At 47.0% G+C, this 22,815-nt stretch overlaps 1 protein-coding gene across 2 annotated transcripts in view; it reads right to left on the bottom strand.

The window, feature by feature from the left end:
- Window positions 1-22,815, bottom strand: part of EPB41L4B (erythrocyte membrane protein band 4.1 like 4B) — a 146,380-nt gene that overhangs the window by 67,679 nt on the left and 55,886 nt on the right. For both annotated transcript variants that reach the window (XM_068553262.1, XM_068553263.1), the window contains exons 6-15: window positions 21,547-21,599; window positions 16,222-16,342; window positions 14,947-15,034; window positions 14,700-14,788; window positions 14,335-14,404; window positions 14,069-14,238; window positions 11,932-12,041; window positions 9,877-9,907; window positions 6,613-6,646; window positions 422-486 (exon numbers count right to left, since the gene is read on the bottom strand). In XM_068553262.1, coding sequence (XP_068409363.1) covers window positions 422-486; window positions 6,613-6,646; window positions 9,877-9,907; window positions 11,932-12,041; window positions 14,069-14,238; window positions 14,335-14,404; window positions 14,700-14,788; window positions 14,947-15,034; window positions 16,222-16,342; window positions 21,547-21,599 — 831 coding nt within the window. The remainder of the gene's footprint in view (window positions 1-421; window positions 487-6,612; window positions 6,647-9,876; window positions 9,908-11,931; window positions 12,042-14,068; window positions 14,239-14,334; window positions 14,405-14,699; window positions 14,789-14,946; window positions 15,035-16,221; window positions 16,343-21,546; window positions 21,600-22,815) is intronic.

The raw sequence follows: 22,815 nt of genomic DNA, 5'->3' as shown, positions 1-22,815 counted from the left end.
CTCCACCCCATCCCTGGAAAAAAAAAAATCCTTTCAAAAAATCCCACAACAAAAGTCCCTGAGCTTTAGTCATATTTTTAGTAAATGAATTCTCAGGACAGGAAAACGTTACTTAGAAATTTTAAGTAACATTTCAAACATAAAACCAAACCCAAAATATCTGAGGTCAGACTGACTAAAACAAAACAAAACAAAACAAAACAAAACAAAACAAAAAACCCCACCCAGTTCATTTTTATTTCGTCAAGCATAACTTTAGTAAATCCAGACCCATCACCGGCTTATTTTGCTTTGCAAGTTATTCATCTCTTCCAGGACAAGACAACTCTTTAACAGTTGTTTCCGATGCAGAATTTCAACTCATAACTAAGTAGAAAAGGAGAGCTTGGGAAAGGACGGCTCTACGAGCTCAGGTACTTACCTGATGTTTGGAGAGTGCGGGTGCCACCGAGGCTGGCTGGGGTGGAGATTGGGGTGATACTGGGGCTAGAAATAAAACACCAAACTCGATTATTAGATGCCCTTTGCTTTCAATGGTCTTCACCGGCTGTGAATGGAGAGGCTCTTACTGAACCCTGGCTGGGGGAGCGCACGTTTCCCAGGATATCACGTTTCCCCCGTGACAAAGGCTGGGGGCTGCCCTCCAAGAAGAAAGCGGAAGGCATCTGCCTTGAAAGGGTGCCCTAGAGCGCCCAGGCAAGGCAATATTCATCTCTCCCAAGGGAACCGGATGGAAGGGGCCAGAGAGACGGGGAGAATGTGGGTAATTTATTCTTTAGAAACAATTTCTGTCGTTGCTGAAAATGACGACAACTGTGTGTAAACAGTTGCATCTGCAAACAGACAAGGACTGAACAGAGGATGCCAAGGCAGCAGGACTCTGGGCGAACTCTTTCTCTCTTGTTAAAAAAAACTTTCTAAAATGTGATCCAAAACAAACACCCCCCTGCCCCCGTCCCAGAAACAAACAAACAAAACCCCAAACCATCCAGAGCACCATTATCCTGATAAAACAGAAGGAAAGAAGTAGTTTGCCCATTTTAACATGAGAAAATGGATCCGGACTGATGACTCACAAAACGGCCCGGGGTGAAGACAAGGCTGGCCTGGGTGGGTGGCAGGATGCCTGCCAGTCCACTTCTGGCCTGCAGAGGGCAGCGGTCCCAGACTCTGTCAGAAGCCCTGGGGCTTTTCAAGGCTAAATTTTCTATGGGGCAAATTAGGTTCTCCTGACATTTAAGTCACCACAGGCTTGCCACCATTATTCTTTTAATTATTTCTTCCCCTTCTTCTCCCTCCCTGCTGTTCTGGTTAATAAGCAGAAGTCCATTCTCTATTATGAAAAATTCTCAGCAATTCTGTTCATTCCATTTTCAAGGACCTGCGATGCCCTCCTTGACTATTCTGTATTCCAGTGGCCCCTCTCCTTCAAGGATGCCTGTCAGCAAGTCCACAGCCCCCAAAGGACATCCTACTGGAAAGAGGAACCTGGAGAAAACATTTCAGTGGCAGAATCTGAAAGCTGACCAGGGCTTTAGAATCTCCTGGAAATAGTCACTTCATATTTCTCTCTCTTAGGGGATACAGAAACCCAGAGGTGATAGATGATTTGCCCAAAGCTGGACCGTTTCAGGCGTTTTGGCCATACAGCCAAGGCCCCAAAAGAGGCTCCACCAACTGGGTCTTGAACAAAAGAAAGTAACCTAGAATAGAAGTGGACCTTCTATTCTATACACCTTGTCTTCAAACACAACCAAACCAGATGCATTGGAGAGAGGTGGGCACCTTATCCATAGAGACTTGGAAGGAGGATATTCCAGAACCTTCCTTGGTCTCCTTTGGTAATTTATACACCCTCTAAAGCTGTCAAGGAGTATTTTTTCATGTTAACCCACATGGTTCTCAACCAGGACCGTTACACCTCCCTGGGGACAACTGGAAGTGAGTATGTGCAGTTTTGCTAGTCACAATGACTGGAGGGTTACCTGTAACTCTTGGGCAGAGAAGAGGGAAGCTAAACCTCCTGTAACTCTAAGGACAGTCCCAAGCAATGAAGAACTGTCCCTCTCCAAATGCCAATAGTGCTCCCATCAAGGACACAGCAATCCGTCCTTTGCATTCGGCTAAGTTTGCTGGGCTCAGAGTAACACCAATGCTGCAATACCACCTTCCTGGAAACCTTTCTCAGTGCTCAGATGCTTACCGGGCCACCTCTTCTCAGGATGTTCTCTTCCTGGTCAATTTACTCTCATCACGGCACCTCTAAAGGCTGGCAAGGAGCAGAGGGCCAGTGGTTGCCAAAGATGTTAAGAGAAGAACAACATCCAGGTAACAGTTGTCATGGATTTGATTTCAATGAACAATCGCCTTGACGTTCACTCTGAGCAGAGAATGCAGAGAAAGGGCATACCTGCGAGGCTGCTGGGGAAAGGGCAGCGCTGAGCTGGGAATGCTTTGCTTTGTTTATTTTTTTTCTCCCCTTCAAGCGCTAATCACCCATCAACAACATTCTAGCCACTCACACCTGAAAGTCCGACAAAAAAAAAAAAAACAAAAAAAAAAAACAAAACTCTGACTAAGAAGCTTCAAGAACCCAAAGGCAGCAAGGAGATCAGGAAAGCTGACCTTTCCCCTACCAGGTGCAAAGCACTTTTTACACTAATTCCCTACAACTCGGAAGTCATGTCCAGGTTCTGCACACTGGGAATAAGATTTCATGTACAGAAGGCGATATCACAAAATTCTTCAGAAACATAATTTGGAGGTCTCATAAAGATAATGTACACTGGGATCCCTGCCCCCATCTAAGGAGTTAGTATCTACAGTAATGAGACTGATTAGATCCAGAAAGAGACTGATTAGAATAAGGCTCCAAAGTGAACTCATCATGGAGTAGTTTTATTGTGACATTCAAAACCAGACTGGTGATAGGGCAGAGAAACCCAGGAGAGGAGTGTCCCTTGGACATTCACACCCGCCCAGGACAAGAAAGCTGGCCGCCATGTTAGGGGGTCATCAGACATGGATGCTGCCTCTCAGCACGTGATAAGCTGGGAAGCCAGGGACACATCATTAGCTCAGGGCCCCCACCTGGCCACTCATCAGAACCACCTTAGAGAGGCACTGCAGCTTGCCAATACCCAGATCCCACCCACCCTAGAGTTTCTGATTCAACCAGTCCAGGCTGAGGCCCAAGCACCAATTATTTTTTTAAAGCTTGCCAGATGGTTTTAACATGCAGCAGGGCTGAGAACCACTGGTGCCGGTGATTTCCAATCAAGGGGCTCAGAGAAGGCTCTGTGGAGGTGACAGCTTCCCAGCAGACAAGTGTGGGCCAAGGAACAGTGGGAAAAAATTATGGGGCAACAATGATGTGATTCTCCCTAAAGATGCTACCAGAAAACTACTAGAGCTAATCAATGAATTTGGTAAGGTAGCAGGATACAAAATTCATGCACAGAAATCTCTTGCATTCCTATATACCTAATGATGAAAAATGTGAAAGAGAAATTAAGGAAACACTCCCATTTACCACTGCAACAAAAAGAATAAAATACCTAGGAATAAACCTACCTAAGGAGATAGAAGACCTGTATGCAGAAAACTATAAGACACTGATGAAAGAAATTAAAGATGATACAAATAGATGGAGAGACATACCATGTTCTTGGATTGGAAGAATCAACATTGTGAAAATGACTATACTACCCAAAGCAATCTACAGATTCAATGCAATCCCTATCAAACTACCAACGGCATTTTTCACAGAACTAGAACAAAAATTTTCACAATGTGTATGCAAACACAAAAGACCCCGAATAGTCAAAGCAATCTTGAGAACGAAAAACAGAGCTGGAGGAATCAGGCTCCCTGACTTCAGACTATACTACAAAGCTACAGTAAACAAGACAGTATGGTATTGGCACAAAAACAGAAATATAGATCAATGGAACAGGAGAGAAAGCCCAGAGATAAACCCACGCACATATGGTCATCTTATCTTTGATAAAGGAGGCAAGAATATACAACGGAGAAAAGACAGTCTCTTCAATAAGTGGTGCTGGGAAAACTGGACAGCTACATGTAAAAGAATGAAAACTCCCTAACACCCTACACAAAAATAAACTCAAAATGGATTAAAGACCTAAATGTAAGGCCAGACACTATAAAGCTCTTAGAGGAAAACATAGGCAGAACACTCTATGACATAAATCACAGCAAGATCCTTTTTGACCCACCTCCTAGAGGAATGGAAATAAAAACAAAATTAAACAAATGGGACCTAATGAAACTTAAAAGCTTTTGCACAGCAAAGGAAACCATAAACAAGACGAAAAGACAACCCTCAGAATGGGAGAAAATATTTGCAAACGAAGCAACTGACAAAGGATTAATCTCCAAAATATACAAGCAGCTCATGCAGCTCAATATCAAAAAAAACAAGCAACTCAATCCAAAAATAGGCAGAAGACCTAAATAGACACTTCTCCAAAGAAGACATACAGATTGCCAACAAACACATGAAAGGATGTTCAACATCACTAATCATTAGAGAAATGCATATCAAAACTACAGTGAGGTATCACCTCACACCAGTGAGAATGGCCATCATCAAAAAATCTACAAACGATAAATGCTGGAGAGGGTGTGGAGAAAAGGGAACCCTCCTGCACTGTTGGTGGGAATGTAAATTGATACAGCCACTATGGAGAACAGTATGGAGGTTCCTTAAAAAACTAAAAATAGAACTACCATACGACCCAGCAATCCCACTACTAGGCATATACCCTGAGAAAACCATAATTCAAAAAGAGTCATGTGGGCTTCCCTGGTGGTGCAGTGGTTGAGAGTCTGCCTGCCAATGCAGGGGACGCGGGTTCGAGCCCTGGTCTGGGAGGATCCCACATGCCACGGAGCAACTGGGCCCGTGAGCCACAATTACTGAGCCTGCGCGTCTGGAGCCTGTGCTCCGCAACAAGAGAGGCCGCGGCAGTGAGAGGCCCGCGCACCGCGATGAAGAGTGGACCCCGCTTGCCACAACTGGAGAAAGCCCTCGTACAGAAATGAAGACCCAACACAGCCATAAATAAATAAATAAATAAATAAAAATTAAAAAAAAAAAAAAAAAAAGAGTCATGTACCACAATGTTCATTGCAGCTCTATTTACAATAGCCAGGACATGGAAGCAACCTAAGTGTCCATCAACAGATGAATGGATAAAGAAGATGTGGCACATATATACAATGGAATATTACTCAGCCATAAAAAGAAATGAAATTGAGTTATTTGTAGTGAGGTGGACGGACCTAGAGGCTGTCATACAGAGTGAAGTAAGTCAGAAAGAGAAAAACAAATACAGTATGCTAACACATATATATGGAATCTAAAAAAAAAAAAAAAAAACAAACCTAGGGGCAAGATGGGAATAAAGACGCAGACCTACTAGAGAATGGACTTGAGGATATGGGGAGTGGGAAGGGTAAGCTGGGACAAAGTGAGAGAGTGGCATGGACATATATACACTACCAAATGTAAAATAGATAGCTAGTGGGAAGCAGCCGCATAGCACAGGGAGATCAGCTCGGTGCTTTGTGACCGCCTAGAGGGGTGGGATAGGGAGGGTGGGAGGGACACGCAAGAGGGAGGGGATATGGGGATACATGTATACGTATAGCTGATTCACTTTGTTATACAGCAGAAACTAACACACCATTGTAAAGCAATTATACGCCAATAAAGATGTTAAAAAAAAAATGATGTGATTCTCTAAGAACTGAACACATGATGTATGCTAAGGAGCAGGGACAATAAATGTAGAAAAGTTAAGTTGGACCCAGGTTACAGAAGGCTGCGAACAGCCAGCGAGAGCTACCCACAGCAGTGGCTGGTGGGCAGGCAAGGGGTTCGGGCCTTGATGGTCATCCTGTGAAAGAGCAGAACATCAGCCATGGAAACCCATCTCCACTCCTTCTGCAGGCAACAGGCCTAGCACAGTGCTTTACAAAGCAGGTTCTAGAAACCACTATTCCACTGATGGAAATGAACACACCACCAACAGAAAGTGGTGGGGGAAGCCAGCTTTTCTTATGGTGGGAAGGTTGTCCAACAGTCAAATGATTTGCGGAAAACACTGGATTTAAAAAAATAAAACGTGTCTTCCTTGAAGGATTTTTCGGCACTTTTGACATCCCAATGGGCACCATAAGATCCAAGAAGGGAATGAAGGACGCAGCATTTCCCAAACATGTGACCAAGACATCCTTTCCTGGGGGCACATCTCCAGGGACTCATGTTTCCTGGGCCTAGAACACACTTGGACAAAAAATGGCCTCACTTGAGTGCCCCTGAGAAGCTGTGTTTGACCACCCAGAAACTTAGAACATATATCCCTGCTGCTTGCCAGTGCACAAGGTTAAGAAAAACAGGCAGCTCAGATGACCAAGAGGAAGCAGGGGTCAGGGGAGAAGGCTCTCCTCTTACTGTTTTCTCAAAAAAACATGTACTGCTGTTATTTCTTCAAAACCTGATTATAAGTGCAATGACTGCTCAGTGTGGAAAATTTAGACACTTTAAGAAGTATGACACGAAAACCTTTAAAAGCAATAGCTCACCTGGTAATTATGGACTTCAGGATTTGTTTTAGAGCTAAAAAAAGAAAAGAAAAACTGTAATGTAACAGGTTGTAAAGCGGCATTATTACTGATTTATTTAACAGTTGTAAACTAATCCTAGGTGCTAGCTACTCTGTTAGCAACTTTCACAAATACTATTTCTTTTTGGTTACTAGCAGCTTAAATGAACGTATAATTGGGGAAACCAAATAGCAGCTCTCATTCGTCACTTTAGAGCTCACAAATAGAAACACGTAGGTAATATTCCAGAACCGTGCTTGTAATGTTATATTTTGGTGGCAAAAAGGAGGTCCTTTCAGTTGGGCAAACTAAATAATTTTAGTTCCCATTCCAGGCCTGGCCTGGCATTGCCGGGTGGCCCACGGTACCGGGCAGCTCCAGTGATGCCCGGAGCTTTCTCCAGCTCGAGGGAGGGCCACCAGCCACTTCTGACCATCTACCACTGTGGGTCCCACTGCTCTCAACAATGCTGCCATGATGTGGCCACCACTCTGGAATGTTCATTCCACGTAACGTTCTGTACTGGGAACTTCACATCTGTTATTATTTAATCCACACAACAAGGCTATGAGGTCAATAAATGTTACCACCTCATTTTATAGATAAAGGAACGGTTGCCTAACAGAGAAGTTAGGACACTTGCTAGCTAGTCCATGGCTGCGCCGAGACCGGAATTGACATTTGCAAAACCCCTAGGCCGGTATCCTTTCCGCTAAGCCACACTGGCTCTCTGAGAACCTGCAGAAAGGTTCCAGGCTCTTCATGCATGATCCTATTTTGATGGAATCTGAAGTATAACTACTCTGGTCAAAACTATGGGTGGAGACAGTTGGTGCAAAACACAATGTATTTATTTAATATGCAAGCTCGGCATCTGCCAGAAAAACCACAGACCAACCCAGCACAATCATCAGGCTAGGTTGCTAGGGTGGTGTGTTCAAAATCAAGGTTTACTGCTCCTCCAGCAATGAGAGGAAAACATTTCATGGTTATATGAGTCTTGCTTAGGGTCTAAATAACCCTGTGTTCCAGTTTTCATAGAGGGCCAGTGCACAGAGCCAGGCTCTGGGCCAGATTCACCCCCAGCTGCATTTCACCAGGAGGGCTAAGTGTTCTGCAAGGTGCTATTTTCTTGGCATCACCTCTGCGCCCAGAGCACGGTTTCATCCCCGGCTCCCACAGAAATCCTCCCCACCCCCAGATCCCACAGGCTGTGAAGAGCAACTGAACAGCTGCAAACAGTGGTTATTAGCTCATTTGTTCCTAAAGGGTATATTTACTGGGTTTTTTTTGTGTGTGTGGTGGAGATTTGTTTTTTAATTTTATTTTGGTTCTCAATATATATAATCTCTACTAGACGCTAAGAGGAAAATGTAATTTTATTAGGGAAAAACAAACAAGCAAAACAATCACTTCCTTAGCAAAGGAAAGAAATGTAACTCACAAGCCCCTGAGACTTAAACACAAGACATGCTGACAGGCATACTTTCAGCATACCACCCACCATAGGGATCCTGGAAACAGGGCAAGCTTGCAGGCCTAAAACTAACCCATGCAGGATCCCTGCCACCTCCTCCCATCCTCAGGGGTCCAGGCCTGATGCATAGCAGTTCAACAGGACCCTGGAGCCCTTCGTGAGATGCTGAGAACTGAACCCAGACAGAAGAGCCAGACATTTGACGCCCAGCCGAATGGCACTGCAGGCAGCGTCTGCAATCAGAGTGCCAGGCTGAGTTTCCAGCTGTGTGATACAACGGCCAGCTACGTTCTCCAGAACCCTGGGGTCCTTGGAGGTGTCTTGGGGCTGCCTGTGGGATGCGGGGGTTGGAGACGAGCAGCAGGTGCCAGCCCTGCCCTCCCCTCCCTGCTCGGTGTCATCCAGAGCAGTCCCGCTTTGGTCTGTTCTCTGTACTGGGCTTCCATGGCAGGTTTCTCCTAGTGGGCCAAAATCAAAAGCTAAAAAATTTCGAAAAACACTTGATCTAGCCCAACCTCTTTGTTTTCAGATGAGAAAAAGGCCGCCCCAGAGCTGAGTTAGAGAAATGCCAGGGCTGGGTGGGAGGCCTCCTGATCCCTCATCACTAACCCACGCCTCCACACGCCGCACTCTACCAACCGCCCAGGGCGTATGGCGCACCAAGATATGCTGACCTCAAAGACCACCCTCCCTAGTAGCCTGAGACCTGTGCCTGGGATGACCAGAGACTAACCAGATGGGGCTTCCAGTGGCTGGAGCTTGGACACAAGGGCCGAAACAATTATATAGTCTGTGATTCTCCAGCATGACAGCTGTCCACTGAGGTCGAAACTCACATAAGAAAACAACTGTTTCGGGGAGAGAAACAGAAGTACACACCAGGTGGGACAGTGCCCTCTTGGGCAGCACACGAGACTCACCTGGGAGCTTTAAAACCACAGATGCCCAGGTCCTCAGCCGGAGACTGATTCGATTAGCCTGGGGTGTGGCCTGGCTGAGGGTCTCAAAGCTCAGCAGGTGATTCCAGTGTACAGGAAAGATCAAGGCCACCTGTGCTGGAGAAGGGGGCGGCAAACCACGCCCCATGGGCCGAACCTGGCCCACCTGCTTTTGTGAGTAAAGTTTAATCAGAACACGGCCGGAGTCGTTCATTCACATACTGTCTATGCTGCTTTCTTGCTCCGGGGGCAGAGTGGAATGGTCCTGAGAGAGACAGCAGAGCCTGCAATGTCTAAAATATTTACGACCAGGCACTTTACAGAAAAAGTTTGTTGACACCGGTGCTAGAGTTTCAGTCTTGTGACAAGTTCTCTTCCTACAGGAATTTCACTGGGTGTTGATAAAGGTCTTCTACATTGTATGACATGAAACCCGAACGTCACTAAGCGGATCCAGTTTTTGTTCTCGGGGAGCTTTTGCTCAAGAGCACGGCCTTTCTTTCCCATCACTGCCTGCAGTGCCCTTAGCACACTGTGCCATACACATTCCTATCACCTTCATCACCCACTGTTACAGTACACAAAGCACAAAGCCACTCAAACAAAGCATCTGTGTTTTCCAAAAAAAACAAACTGTCTTGGAACATTCTACTGTGTACTTATTGAAAGCCAGGTGGACGGTATAGCCAAGCAGCAGAAAAAGGGGGTGGAGAGGAAACCATCAGGTGCTTCACTCTGTGATTTAACTGTATTAAGGAAAAAGTCAACATTGCAAACAAATACAGTAATTTGAGAGCAGAGCCATACCCGGACTCTGGGGGCACTTACCAGAACTGAGCTGCTATCATCGGGTTGCTTGCTTTAAAGGAAAAACAGAAAAGTATGACATCTTAGAGAGCTTCACCACTTTTTACCATTTTTACCACTTGTTACCAATGATCAGGGAAGAGATTCCTGTGATCTCAGAGCAGTCCCAACCCCAGGAGGCAGAATCTTCATCTTGGCTACCTCTCCTTTCTGGAGGAAAAGTAAATCACCTCCTGCTGTGCCCCACCCTCCAGTTCACTGAGAACCTGCTCACTGAGCTCGTTCCCAGGGCCAGGAGTCCTAGGAGGCAGAGACAGACAGTCCCTGCTCTCAAGGAGCTCACAGTCTTGACACAGACAGAGACAGAGGCGTGAAAGATCGAAGACAGGCTGAAATACAAGCAGTAACCTGTGCAGGGGAGCTCGGGGCAGACACCTCCGACTGGGTTCGGGGTGTGAAGTCTGCGGAAGGGGCCATGGACAGAGGTAGAGCTTGTGTACCTAGACACCATTTCGTTTTTTGAAAAATGGAGCACGGAAAATCGTTAAAAGTTTCACAAAGATGCCGGAACTCTGGCTGGAGAAAATGTCAGTAAAATAAAGGCGGGAAAGAAGATGAAGACCAGGAAGGGAAGTGGAGGAGAAGCACGGAACCTGGAGTCTGGAAGGGCTCAAGGCCACCTCGTGGCATCAAGCACCCTCCCCTCTGCAGCAGCCACACCGCGGGGCCTTTCCCTTCGTGCCTGTACACCTCCAAGGACCGGGCGCTCACTCTGTAAAGAGGGGGCACGATCTTGGACGGCCCCACCAGAAAGTTCTTCCTTCGGCCGGGGTGTTTCTGGGCAACTTTGACCCAACTGGCTGCGTGCACAAGCATAATAATGCTCCCCAGGGAGGTGAACACAGCCCTTGGGACAGAGAGCTTTCTCATCCCCCCCACCCCCCGGTCCCGCCCCGTCACTCATCACTCCCAGTTCCTGCAATCAATCACCCTTCAGGGACCTGTCACCCTCCCTGGACACAGCCCCACCCTCTCAACCTCTGGTCTTTCTTGAAAGTGAGGCCACATTCCTTGGGCTCTGGGCAATTTTTTCCCCACGAAAGCAGCCAAGAATGGCTTTGGAGAGTTTCTGGCTGCCACGCTATTGCACCGTTGGTTCAAAAAGGAAGGAAACAGTGGGGAACACAAGGTTAAAGATTCTAGATGGGAAAGCACAGGTGCCAGGTCCCACAAAGGCCCACTAAGTCCTGAATTATACAAGAAAAATATATGAAATGGCCAGTACAATGATATATGGGAGGGAACGAGAGTGGGGTGGGGAGATGCAGAGGTCCTGCTATAAAAGAACAAGATAGTCCTGAATGGAGCAGCAGTCAAGTGTGGACAAAGGAGAGCCAGGAAATGGGATCTGGAGGCCAGGTCTAAACAGAAATGAGCCCGGCTTGTTCATCTGCTGACTGAACCTGTAACTGGGTACCAGGCCTCATGCAGGTGTGAGGCCACAGTAGTAAATGACAGACAAAGCTCGGGGAGTTCGGGAAAGGTGGGGTGGGGAGGGACAAGCATCCTGGGGTCTGGCTAAACTCAAGGGCACGGTGTGCTTGGATTGACTGTGGGCCCCGAGTCCAGTATTTAATTAGTTCTGGTTCTGCTCTTAAGTGGTCAGAATTCTGGTTAGCACGAGACTGATGTCCCCAATTGAAACTGGAAGATGGAGGAGAGAACGGACTCTGCTTCCCTCCAAGACATGTCATCATCTTCCACGGGCAAGAAACATGTTTACCTATGATATCCCTAAGGTCCCAGGTCCAACAGAAGCAAAGAGGTACAAGAAAAGAAATATGGAAAAGGGGGAGAAGGAAATGAACACATCCAATGGGAAAGACTAAAGACAGCTGGATGGTGAGAGTAGCCTGATTCCCTCCAAGAGAATCCCACTGGGGTTTTATCAAAAGCTTCAGAACGACAGAGAACAGCAGACAGTTCCTTCACAAACTGCTTCGCCAAACTCCTTGGGGCTTATTAACCAACTTAACCATGATGTAAAATTCCAAGACAGAATGAAAAGCACACCACCTTTGAATGTCGAATGTCTCCGAGATGGATAGCGTTTACTAGGCTTCCTCTCGAAGGTGCTGGTTCTTCGTAACCTGGCGCCATGTGTAGCCTGGTATTCCGTCCGGCCACTGGAAAGCAAACATTTCACTGCATGCTACCAATATCAGAATTGTCAGTACATTATACATATTTGGAAGTGAACTTTTATTTCCAAGAGCTCCAATGTAAATTTCAACTTATCTCAAACTCGTTTGGTAAAGACACACACTAAATTTAGCCTTCCGTTTGAAAATAAAATCACTGTTGCCAAATCCAGGCTGTATTACATTTCCTCCAAAGGACAAAACCTGCAATTTAGGTACCAGCCACTTGACTGCACAAACCAAGCAGGTCTGAGTACTTGGAATATCTGACTAAGAGAACACTGACTCACACATAAAATACCTTTCATAAAACATATTAGGTAGACATTTAACTCTTTTAAAAGGCTGTTATCAATGACCACTTAACCAAACCTTGGCTTTCCTTGCTATGCCCAGAAAAACACTGCTGCTTTCACCAAGGCTCTCCATCAACCCAACGTCCAGCTACAGCTTCCAGGAGGCAATGCTGTCTTTGTCTGATCTATCACTGCCTCGTCCAGCCACCCTCGGCTTATGATTTATCACATGGAAGGAGCCACTTGCCACCTGCTTTAACTGCCTCCAAGGGGCAAACTCATCTCCCAACTCCCTTCCTTCTCACGCTGGGCTGGACCAAGTCCCACGGGAGTGTCCTGCCAGGATGGAAACCCCGCCTGGGCAACCTCAACAGTCCGGCCCTGCTCACTTGGAGCACAGCAGACTTCAGCATACCGTGCAACGTCTCTGCCAGGCTTCGCAGTTATGACATCTTCCTTCCATCCTTCCTTCGCAGGACCCATGAGTCGATTCTTTCTCAGAAAGGACTTGGTCCCCCCCACTCCCCTCTGCAGCATTTAAAAATACATTCAAACCAAGCAATTCTTTAAACACAAGTGCACAGACATTTCCGTGCAGAGCAGAAAAATTTGAAATGAACAAATCGTTTGGCATCTTAAATAGAGTTCAAGGACGTGCCATGTGTGGGAAGAGGTTATGAAACCATGTGAAATTTTAGATCTTGTAACAGCAATTCTCAGATCTGTAAACATGCCTCAGGAATCGACCCTGGGAGTGCATTTAAAATGCACATTCCCAGGCCTTATTCATACAGCCACACGTGAGCCCCCCATAGATTCTGATTACAAAGGCCTTAGATGAGGTACTAAATCCTCATTTTAAAAAAACACCCAGGGAGTTCTCGTGCACTTTGAGAGACATGGTCTTAGAAACGTAAGTAGAAATATATCGGAATAAACCTCTCTTTCTTCAGGGTCTTTCCAGATTCAAATATTCCTGAGCCCAGCCCTGGGTCACTCACACACACGGTGACATCTGCTCTCATTCTTAATTGTCACCAAATTTCTTGATGTTGGCATGTGACAGGCGATAGAGTAGTGGTTAAAATATAAGACATAAGACCCAGACTGCCTGGGGTTGAATCTCAGCTCTACCACCGACTGGCTGTGACTTCGGGCAGATTATATACCCCCCCGGACCTAGTTCCCTTATTTGTACAATGGGTATAATCTGAGGACCCATCTCATTAAGGCCATGGGGAGGGTTACGAGTTGGTACATGAAAAGCTCTAGGGCAGCAGTGTGGTCGATAGAGCTTTCCAAAACGATGCTCGTGTTCTATATCAGCACCGCCCCATGTGGCAGCCACTGATCTCACTTGTACCGAGCACCTGAAGCGTGGTGAGTGAGACCAAGGAACCACATTTTGAAATGTATCGAACATGAATTAATTTAGATAGCCACATGCAGCTCGCATCGACTGTATCAGACAGCACAGTTCCAGCTAAATGTCAGCTGTTAATAATTTTGTGATTATTAGCTTCATCTTAGCGATGAGGATGCGGAGAGGCTAGAAGAGCTTTGGTGACTCCATGAAAGGTCAGATGCTAAGAAAGAAGCAGGGGCAGGACGTCCAACCCAAGTCTCCAGATGCAGCAGGTCCACTGCTCCTTTCACCAAAACATCACTGCTGCCCTCCTTCAAGACACGTGACCGTGCTGTAAAAACGGTGCCTACCTGAACCTGAAGCGAGAGCCCAGTCGGATAAAGTCCGATCTGTTGGACTTGCCGTTTCCCGGCGTCCGCAGCCGGAAGAAGGCGTGGTGCTCCACGGCGCACTTCCACAGGTGCTTGCAGGTCCGGGCGCTGTCCAGGCGGAACACGAACGTGTGCTCCTGCTCCCGGCCCTCGGAGGTGAAGCACGGGGGGCCCGGTGAGCGGGGACTTGGAGCACTGACTCAGGGTTACTCACAGCAAGGAGGAGGAACGGAGGCAAGGCTTACCTGGTCATCGTCCTCCACCACCACCAGCGTCAACTTGCTCTTTTTAAAATCCATTTTGGTAATTTTCGGCCTGGCCAGAGAGAAAGCATTTTCAAAGCACAGTCTGCGGCAGCAACGCCTACCCATCACACCGCCGTTTCCTTTCTACCGTTTAAGCTCAGATTTGCTCAAGGAATCACTCATTCACGTTAAGTGTGATTATCCAGAAGCGCCACTGCCATTGTCAGACACCCACAAATGCCAGAGTACGTGTGTTTTAAAAATGAATCTGGGTGTTGCAAATATCCCTCGATAATCACCCATCACATATAATTCCACCACAAAATAGGAAAAGACATTTTTAATATAGGACAAAACTAAATTACCAAAAGAATAAGCCTATTTTGTTAGCTCCTTCAAAGATTAAAATGCCTGTCGGGGTCAGTCCAAGAGAATATTCACAGCCATCTCTTCCCTACAAATAAACGAAGGCACAGTCGGTAGAGGGTTCTAACAGGTCGTCACAGAGCAGAATGCAAAACAGTTTCCTCACCGCATTACTTTGTTTGCACATTGTTTACACGTTTTTCAGTCACCGGGAAACCCAATTTCTTAAACGCACACGGTTCTTACCCTGACAACGTGCATGTCTACCCCATACATTTCCAGCCACTTCGCTTTATTCAGATAGGAGAGTTCCGCCTGGGCAGGGCTCTTTCCCCTTAGAGAAACCAACGAGACACATGTGAACTGCAACGCGTACACCCACACAAGCCTGAAGGGCACGGCCACATGAAGGGGTGCTTGGGGCAATTAAAGGGATGAGGGCTACCGATTTACATCAACATGACATGATCTCCAAGAACAGACTGTTAACTGAGCGGAAAGAGGACAGAGCAGGGCTTATAATAGGAACGCTTAGGGAAACGACTCCGTGTGTGTAGATTCGTGCATGCGTGTGCGAAGGAGAAAGGCTGGAAGGATACACAGCTGGCTGCTCACAGCGGCTTCGTGCAGGGAGGAGCGTGGGTAGATTTGTGCACGCGTGTGCGAAGGAGAAAGGCTGGAAGGATACACGGCTGCTCACAGTGGCTTCGTGCAGGGAGGATCGTGGGTGGGGTGTGGCAGGGACTGGGGCAAGACTCTACGCCCGCCCGCCCGTTTCTACGTTGTTGTTTCAGTGGGATACGAGAATGTGCTACTGTCACCTTCCATCTGCCAAGGAGCCAGAATGGCTGCGGGACAACGGGAAACCATGCTCGGTTTCTGAGTCCAAGAGTGACTGGGCACAGGCAGTGCTTGGGGAAGATGGGCCGGGCGGGAGGAGAGGCGGTGGCCCTGTTATCCAGGCATAAAACTGCTAGACTAGGGTGACTAAGGGAGGAAAGAGGACAAAGCAAGAGAGAAGTGGCAGGGCTGGATTTAGCTGTGGTGACCACGTGTCCTGAAATACAACTCTGTACAACACATGGTCTCAAACATGAGTGTCCCTGTAAGGAACCCCAGGACACATTTCTAAAGGGTTTGCCCTAGCAGTCCAGGCCATGGACAGAGCCCCAGGTGTGCGGGACCGGATGGATCAAGGCAGCACCCCTTTGCCTTGGTTAGGAGGCCGGGATGGCCATGGCGTCCCTGACTATGCAACGAGCAAATCAGGACCAGGCCCTGTACTTCAGAGGAAGAAACAGGAGTATGGCTTGGTTTTTACTGTACATCTCTGGAAAGAGAGATGTCCTGTGGGCCTTTGAAAAACAGGACTGAAGCACAGGAGGGAAAGAAGTGAAGAGCTGGAGCTGCGATTTTACAGTCATCCACAGAGCCACTCTACCATCAGATAAAAGAGTCTGACAAATGCTTATAAATGACCAAATGCATGTATCGGAATGTTAGATGGTAGCATCAAGGTACCTGCACTCTTTCCATCTCTGGAAGATATCAAATTCCATCGCTTCTGTCTGATTTGGAATGAACCGAAACTCAGACACAAGCTCTGGTGTGTGTTCTGGAAGCTCGCACTCCCCAAGCTCGGCTGCAGGTTTCATAAAAGGGAGAAAACAGGAGACAGTGAATGCTTTTGGTTATTGCAGCACCAGGTCCAAAGGCACTTTGCCTGACTGTAAACAGCACAGGTACCCCCTCATGTATAACCAACTCCCCGCTTTCAGGAGGATTTAACTCCCACTCGGTCCCCACGTGTACGTTCAGAATCCCCATGAATGACTCCAATGCGCTCCCCACTGGGCCATACACCATCATCTCAGTTATGACTGTCCCTCTCCCGACTATTTCTCTGGCCCAGGGAGGCCCTGATTACATTTCCCCCACAAAACTGCAGTGCCTGAATTTGCAATAAAAGGCAACTGCAGGGAATGGGGACCCACCCAGAAACATCCATGTAACAAGGCTCTCGTTAAGGGTGGGTCTCAGCAGCACTCCAGAGTCTGCAGTGCTGGAGAGGACCAATCAAGAATTCGGTACAGGCAGAATCAGGGAGAAAAAATCTGGCAGGAGGGAGAAGGAAGGAGTGAGGAGTGAGGGAGGAGGGGGTGAGAGGGCCACGGGAGCAACTGCGGCAACTCAGGCAGAAGCTGGGAGGGAGCCGGCTGTGCAGAAAGGAGCAGCGGCCACGCGGGCGACCCCAGCAAAAAGCCCGAAGCCGCCGCTTGGTCCTGGCTCTTGCCCAGTGCCCCAGGGAACGCAGGGCCCGAGGACACAGGGGGCCCATTCCTTCAGGACATGAATGAGAAAGTCCACTCTCTCCACTCCCCCAACCCTTGCCGTGCAGGAGGCAGACCCCAGAAGGAAAAGGAATCCTCCAGGGGTTCCTCTATACCTTGTCGGCTATGAACTCTAATTACCTCTGATACCTTGCTGCACAAAGTGTGGTCCGCAGACCAGCAGCGTGGGCATCGCCTGGGAGCCTGCTCACCGCGCACAACCTCAGACCCCACCCTGGACCTGCTGGAGCAAACCCACCACGTGCCCAGGAGGGTGGTGCACACATTACTTTGAAAAGCACGGATCTACGACAGCGGGTTTTCGAATGCGCCAGAATTGCCTGGAGGGCTCGTTAGAACACACATTGCTGGCCCCCGTCCCCGGAGGTTCTAAATCCATAGGTCTGGAATAAGGTCTGAAAACTTGCATTTCTAACAGGTTCCCAGGGGATGCTGACACAGCTGATGCAGTATGTTCCCAGGGAACATACTCTGAGAATCACTGCTTAACACGACATCCCACCGACCAGCCAGCAAATGACCAAACACCCCCAGTGACAGCTACTCACTATGGACCCAGCAGCCCTTTCCAGTGGCTTCTGAGCCCCAATCCCAGAGCCCACCTTTCAGGAAAGGGACTCCAGTTGGCTCGCAGGAGAAGAGGTTAAAATGTTCCTGTCCACACAGAGGAAGTGGCAGTACCATACTCGGAGGGGTGGTGGGAGGACTGCAGGAGACGGTGTCTGACACGGGGCGGGGACCTAGTGACTGTCCCCTCACCTGACTGCAGCCCCTCATCTGCAGCTCTCAACTGGACGGCACCCCTAATACTACCAGGTGGTCTGGGTCAGGACGTGCAGCTGCTTGGTGCCTTGGGCAAAGTCACAAAAGAAGATCATGACATATTTGCCCAGAAAAGGTGAGGGCTGGGCTCCCAAGGCTGGGGGCCATGACTGACCTCTGACCAAGATGTCACCCTGAAGCTAGGGACCTGGAAAGGCTAGAAGGGCAGTCCGGGAAGAGATCTCCTTGATATGAACCACCCTGCACCCATGGGCCAAAGTGAGCCCTGTGTTTACTGGCGTGCCTGCACAAGGCTGGATTAACTGTGCATCTGACATCATCAAGCACAGGAGGGAGAAGCCAATGACGAGGTTCCCCCGAGACCAGGCAAGGGGGACACTTTGCTGCCTGCCTTCCAAGAACCTGCCGGCAAGAGGACACTTTGCTCAGTCTTTGAACTCTGCAGCCAGGGTCCCAGCTGTGAAGGGTGTGGGGCATGGTGGAAACAGCTCAGAGGCAGGAGGGCTTGACTCCCAACTTGACCATATACTACCTGTGTGACCTGGGCAAGTCACTTAACTGTCCTGGGTCTCTGATGCCTTATCCACAAAAGGGAAACTGACAAAGATGAAACAAGATCATGGACACACAACAAATGACTATCCCATTCTTCTCCTCCCTTCTTCTTCTTTGTGCCTGAAATAATTTCCAAATCAACCATAAAATTAGTTCTCAAAGAGCAGAGCCTCCAAGCAGGGCCACTGCATCACAACTCATGAGGCATCAATTCAAGGACAACTGCAGCAAGACACGTATTCAAGGCTCAAGCATGGGAAGAAGTACACAACCTTTCACTGTGCAAACCCACAGAGGCTCTCTAGCGATCTTCATAGTCCAAGGCAAACCGGCTTCTTTGCGGCTGAACTAGAAGCATTTACTGATGGGCTGGGGGGAGGAGGGGACATGGAGAGACAATGTGACAAAAACTTCCCCATTTCTGTGTCTACATCTTCAGTTTTTCTTTGTACCTGACATAATGACTGCATCTTAAGTTACACTAATGTTGTGGTTCCAACTCAGATAGGTAATTTCTCCAAGAAGGGATCAAATGACAGCTGGTATTCTTGTCTGCCTTGGCTGCAGGGCAAGGCAAATGGTTCTCCTAGAGCTGGGTGATGCCTTCATCACTTGGGGGCAGGCAGGGTGGTGATATGTGTGCCTCGTCGTCCTCTAATCATTTAGGACGTTGTGCCAATGGCCTTAGGAAGAAACCTCTCAGGTGGACTGACGGCCCCAGGTCTGACATGGATGCTTTCATCCCATTAACTACACCCTGCCATCTACTGCTGGGCCACCAAGCCTGACAGTATGACCTCCTGGCAGCTCAGAAACTCTAGGGTGGATGCAACTTGGCAAGCTGGTGAAATACAGATTGGTCAAAGTGGACAGTCCATTTCCAAGTTCCCCAAGCCACTGCACGTTGTTATGGCACTTACCATAAGGACCACTGTGTCAGGAAAATATGGATGTGAAGCACTTAGCATTGTATTTAGCACAGACGGTTACCTCCAACACAAGTGCCTTCAGACCACATGGGCACACTGCCCTTCAGCCAAAGTCCATGGGTGGGGTGGGGCTCTTCAATTTCATTCTGCACTTACTGATCACCTATTATATGCCAAGTCCCCACTAGATGATAAGCACTAAAGTGGTAGATGGACCTAGAGTCTGTCACACACAGTGAAGTAAGTCAGAAAGAGAAAAACAAATACCGCATGCTAACGCATATATATGGAATCTAAAAACAAAAATGGTTCTGATGAACCTAGAGGCAGGACAGGAATAAAGATGCAGACGTAGAGAATGGACTTGAGGACACGGGGCGGGGTTGGGGGTGGAAGGGTAAGCTGGGACGAAGTGAAAGAATAGCATTGACATACATACACTACCAAATGTAAAATAGATAGCTAGTGGGAAGCAGCCGCATAGCACAGGGAGATCAGCTCGGTGCTCTGTGACCACCTAGAGGGGTGGGATAGGGAGGGTGGGAGGGAGGGAGACGCGAGAGGGAGGGGATACGGGGATATACGTATACATATAGCTGATTCACTTTGTTATACAGCAGCAACTAACAAAACAATGTAAAGCAATTATACTCCAATAAAGATGTAAAAAAAAAAATATATATATATATATATATATATACATATATATATATATATATATATATATATATATATAAATGAAAAAAAATAAGCAGTAAAGGTGACTAAGGAATGGAAGTATCAGGGAATGGGAGTAACCTGGTCATTAAAAACCTTCTTTATAAGTACAAACATGACAGAATATATGTACTAAAATTACCAAGTAGAAAATCATACAAAAAAATTTGTGTATGAGTCTGATCAGAACTACATTTTTAAAACTCAAACTCATAGATAGAAACTCTGCTTGTCTGTGGGTAGGACGGTGGGTTACCTTCTTCCTTCTACTCGTCTGATTGTTGTGCTGATATTCTGTAATAAGCCTGTACTGATTTTATAATTTGAAAAGACTTAGATCAACTTTTAAAACTTGGTAAATACAAAAGTCAGAAGCCAAATCTTACTATGGCACTCAAAAATAATTGGTAGTTATAAATGAATACATCATAATTCATTATCCCATAGAAGCCCTGATAAACGAGTCCACAATATGTGTCTATCCGATGTGCTGATGAAATTCCTTATACGCAGTTACACATTAGTATCCTTTTAATTAGTGCTGGCAACTTTAACAAGTGTTTCTTGTGCGTGTTAAACTAAAAATCCACCAGTGCATCAGACAGATGGAACAGTCAACGCTGAGAGACAGGCAACCCTCTTACCGTCCAATTCCCACCCACATGCTGATGACTCCCCCCTGTCAGTGCTTCCAGCCTGACCTGTCTGGTGGAGCCAGATCTCTACAGACTCAAGAAGCTCCCAGAGGCTCCAATGGCCCCTCTCAGCCAAGAGACCCTACACAGATGTCCCCCCACTGGAGCCCAACTCTTCTTCTAACCATTCACTGTCACCATCTCCCATCCTTGGTAGCAGCCTAAGCGTCATCTCTGTCTCCTCTCTCAACACTGAGCCTAATGACCAGGTCCTTCTCCTTGTACCGCTGATGCTGTTTTGGGGTGTGTGTTCAACCCCCAGCCTTAGTTTCGTTTTGTTACAGCTATACCTCCTCACTTCACCCCCAGCCCCAGTCTTGGTCTTGCCCCCATCCCTTCTCCCCATCACAGCCACTGTGGCCTTTCTAAAATGCACGGCTGACCAGGCCTGCCTCCCGCTCGAGAGCCTTCAAAGACGCCATGTTGACAGCGCGAAGTTCATGCGCTTTAAATGGGGTCAAGGTCACCCGCCGCTCCGGGTTTTTGAACTTGGCCCTCTGACACCACTCAACTGCTAGTGCCTCTCTGCACTTTTCTACTTTGTGCCTTGGTTCCTCTGTTCATCTCCATCTACCCTTCCCCCGACAGGCCTCCACTTCCAAGCCTCCTGCAGGTCTCTCTTCCTGAAGGAACCACACTGTACTCTGTACGTACACACGGAGTATGTGATCCGGCCACGAGGTCCTCATGGGACTGAAAGCTACTTGGGGACGGAGACCAAAGCAGAGCACTGTGCCTGGTACATAGGAGACTCTCATTTGTTGAAATGAAAAGCAACAACTTTAAAATGCTAATTACCACTAAGGAATAATGTACCTTGTAGGCAGAGAGCAGCTAACTCCACAGCTGTTTCATATGGGCATTTCAATCTTGGAAGGAAAAAAAAAAAAAAAGAAATTAACTGTAAATATGAACTTTAATATTCAAAACTATACAAAATGTCACTAACATCATTTCTCAGAAGGTAGTGATATTTAGATAATGATTTTTGTTCTCGGTGGTTTCTATTTTTGCTGTCTACATTAAAAAATGCAAATAAGCTGACTTACACTCCCTGTTTCCCAAAGTCAGTTCTCATCATATGGTAAAATAACCCCATCTAGGTATAGTTCCTCTCAGCTCTAAGTAGAGTGGGCAATTTTACTGAATCTGGCAAGAACTGGGAAGTTTGGGAAACAGAATGAAAAGCCTTCCCTTTGCTTTATTATTTTTAAACTTATTTTATCTTGGTCTAGTACATGCATCTTTTGAAGCTGCCTTCAATCTTTCTTGAAACGAGGTCATAGTATTAGAAATAAACAGGCACCCTATCTAAGATTGCCAGGACAGCTGGATACACTCAAGCAATCGAATAACTGAGGCATCGCCACAGAGGTGTATTACTACAAATCCGGTGATCTCATTCATACTTACTATTACAAATTTAGTTAGAAAAATAATAATGACATACATTGGTATAGCACTTCATAGTTTTCAAAGCCTTTTCATATACGTATATTATCCAATTTGGTCAATGCATCGAGTGCGTCAACCCCTAGGATGGGTGTTGCCTGTGCTCCCCCATCCCCACCGCAGAAATGAGGAACTGGGTGTTGAAGTGTCCTGCCCACAGACGGCCAGCTGGTAGAGGCAACGCTGGGGCCGCCAGAACACTACTCTGCTATGAATGCAGTACATCAGGCTGACGTGCACGGAAACTGCAAAGTACTGTACAAATGCAAGGCATCGCCATTAATATTTTTCCAGACCAAAGACAATCACCAGTTAAGAGGCTTTTAGTATGAGGAGCACAGTATGGAGAGAGAGAGAGAGAAATACACACACAATCAAAGATCTGTATTGCATGGTTGAATAAGGCAAATGTATACACTGTACAATCTACTTGTTCTATAGTGTACATTCCACTAGGATTCTCATAGCACATGTTCTACAGAGAGTTTCCAAATTCGGAAATCACATTTTAAATCTCCTTCAGATTATATTCAAAATCAAAATGTATTCTTGTCAATAATAGCAGGTATTGCTTTTTAGATTCAGAATATCTTAGTTTTTCATGTAACAGAAAATAGTCAATATGTCTGGTGA

This window comes from Eschrichtius robustus, chromosome 10 (assembly GCF_028021215.1).
Source record: "Eschrichtius robustus isolate mEscRob2 chromosome 10, mEscRob2.pri, whole genome shotgun sequence".
Classification (NCBI taxonomy): Eukaryota; Metazoa; Chordata; class Mammalia; order Artiodactyla; family Eschrichtiidae; genus Eschrichtius; species Eschrichtius robustus.
Note: the sequence above shows the minus strand (reverse complement) of the source record. Positions and strands in the feature narration are given on the sequence as shown.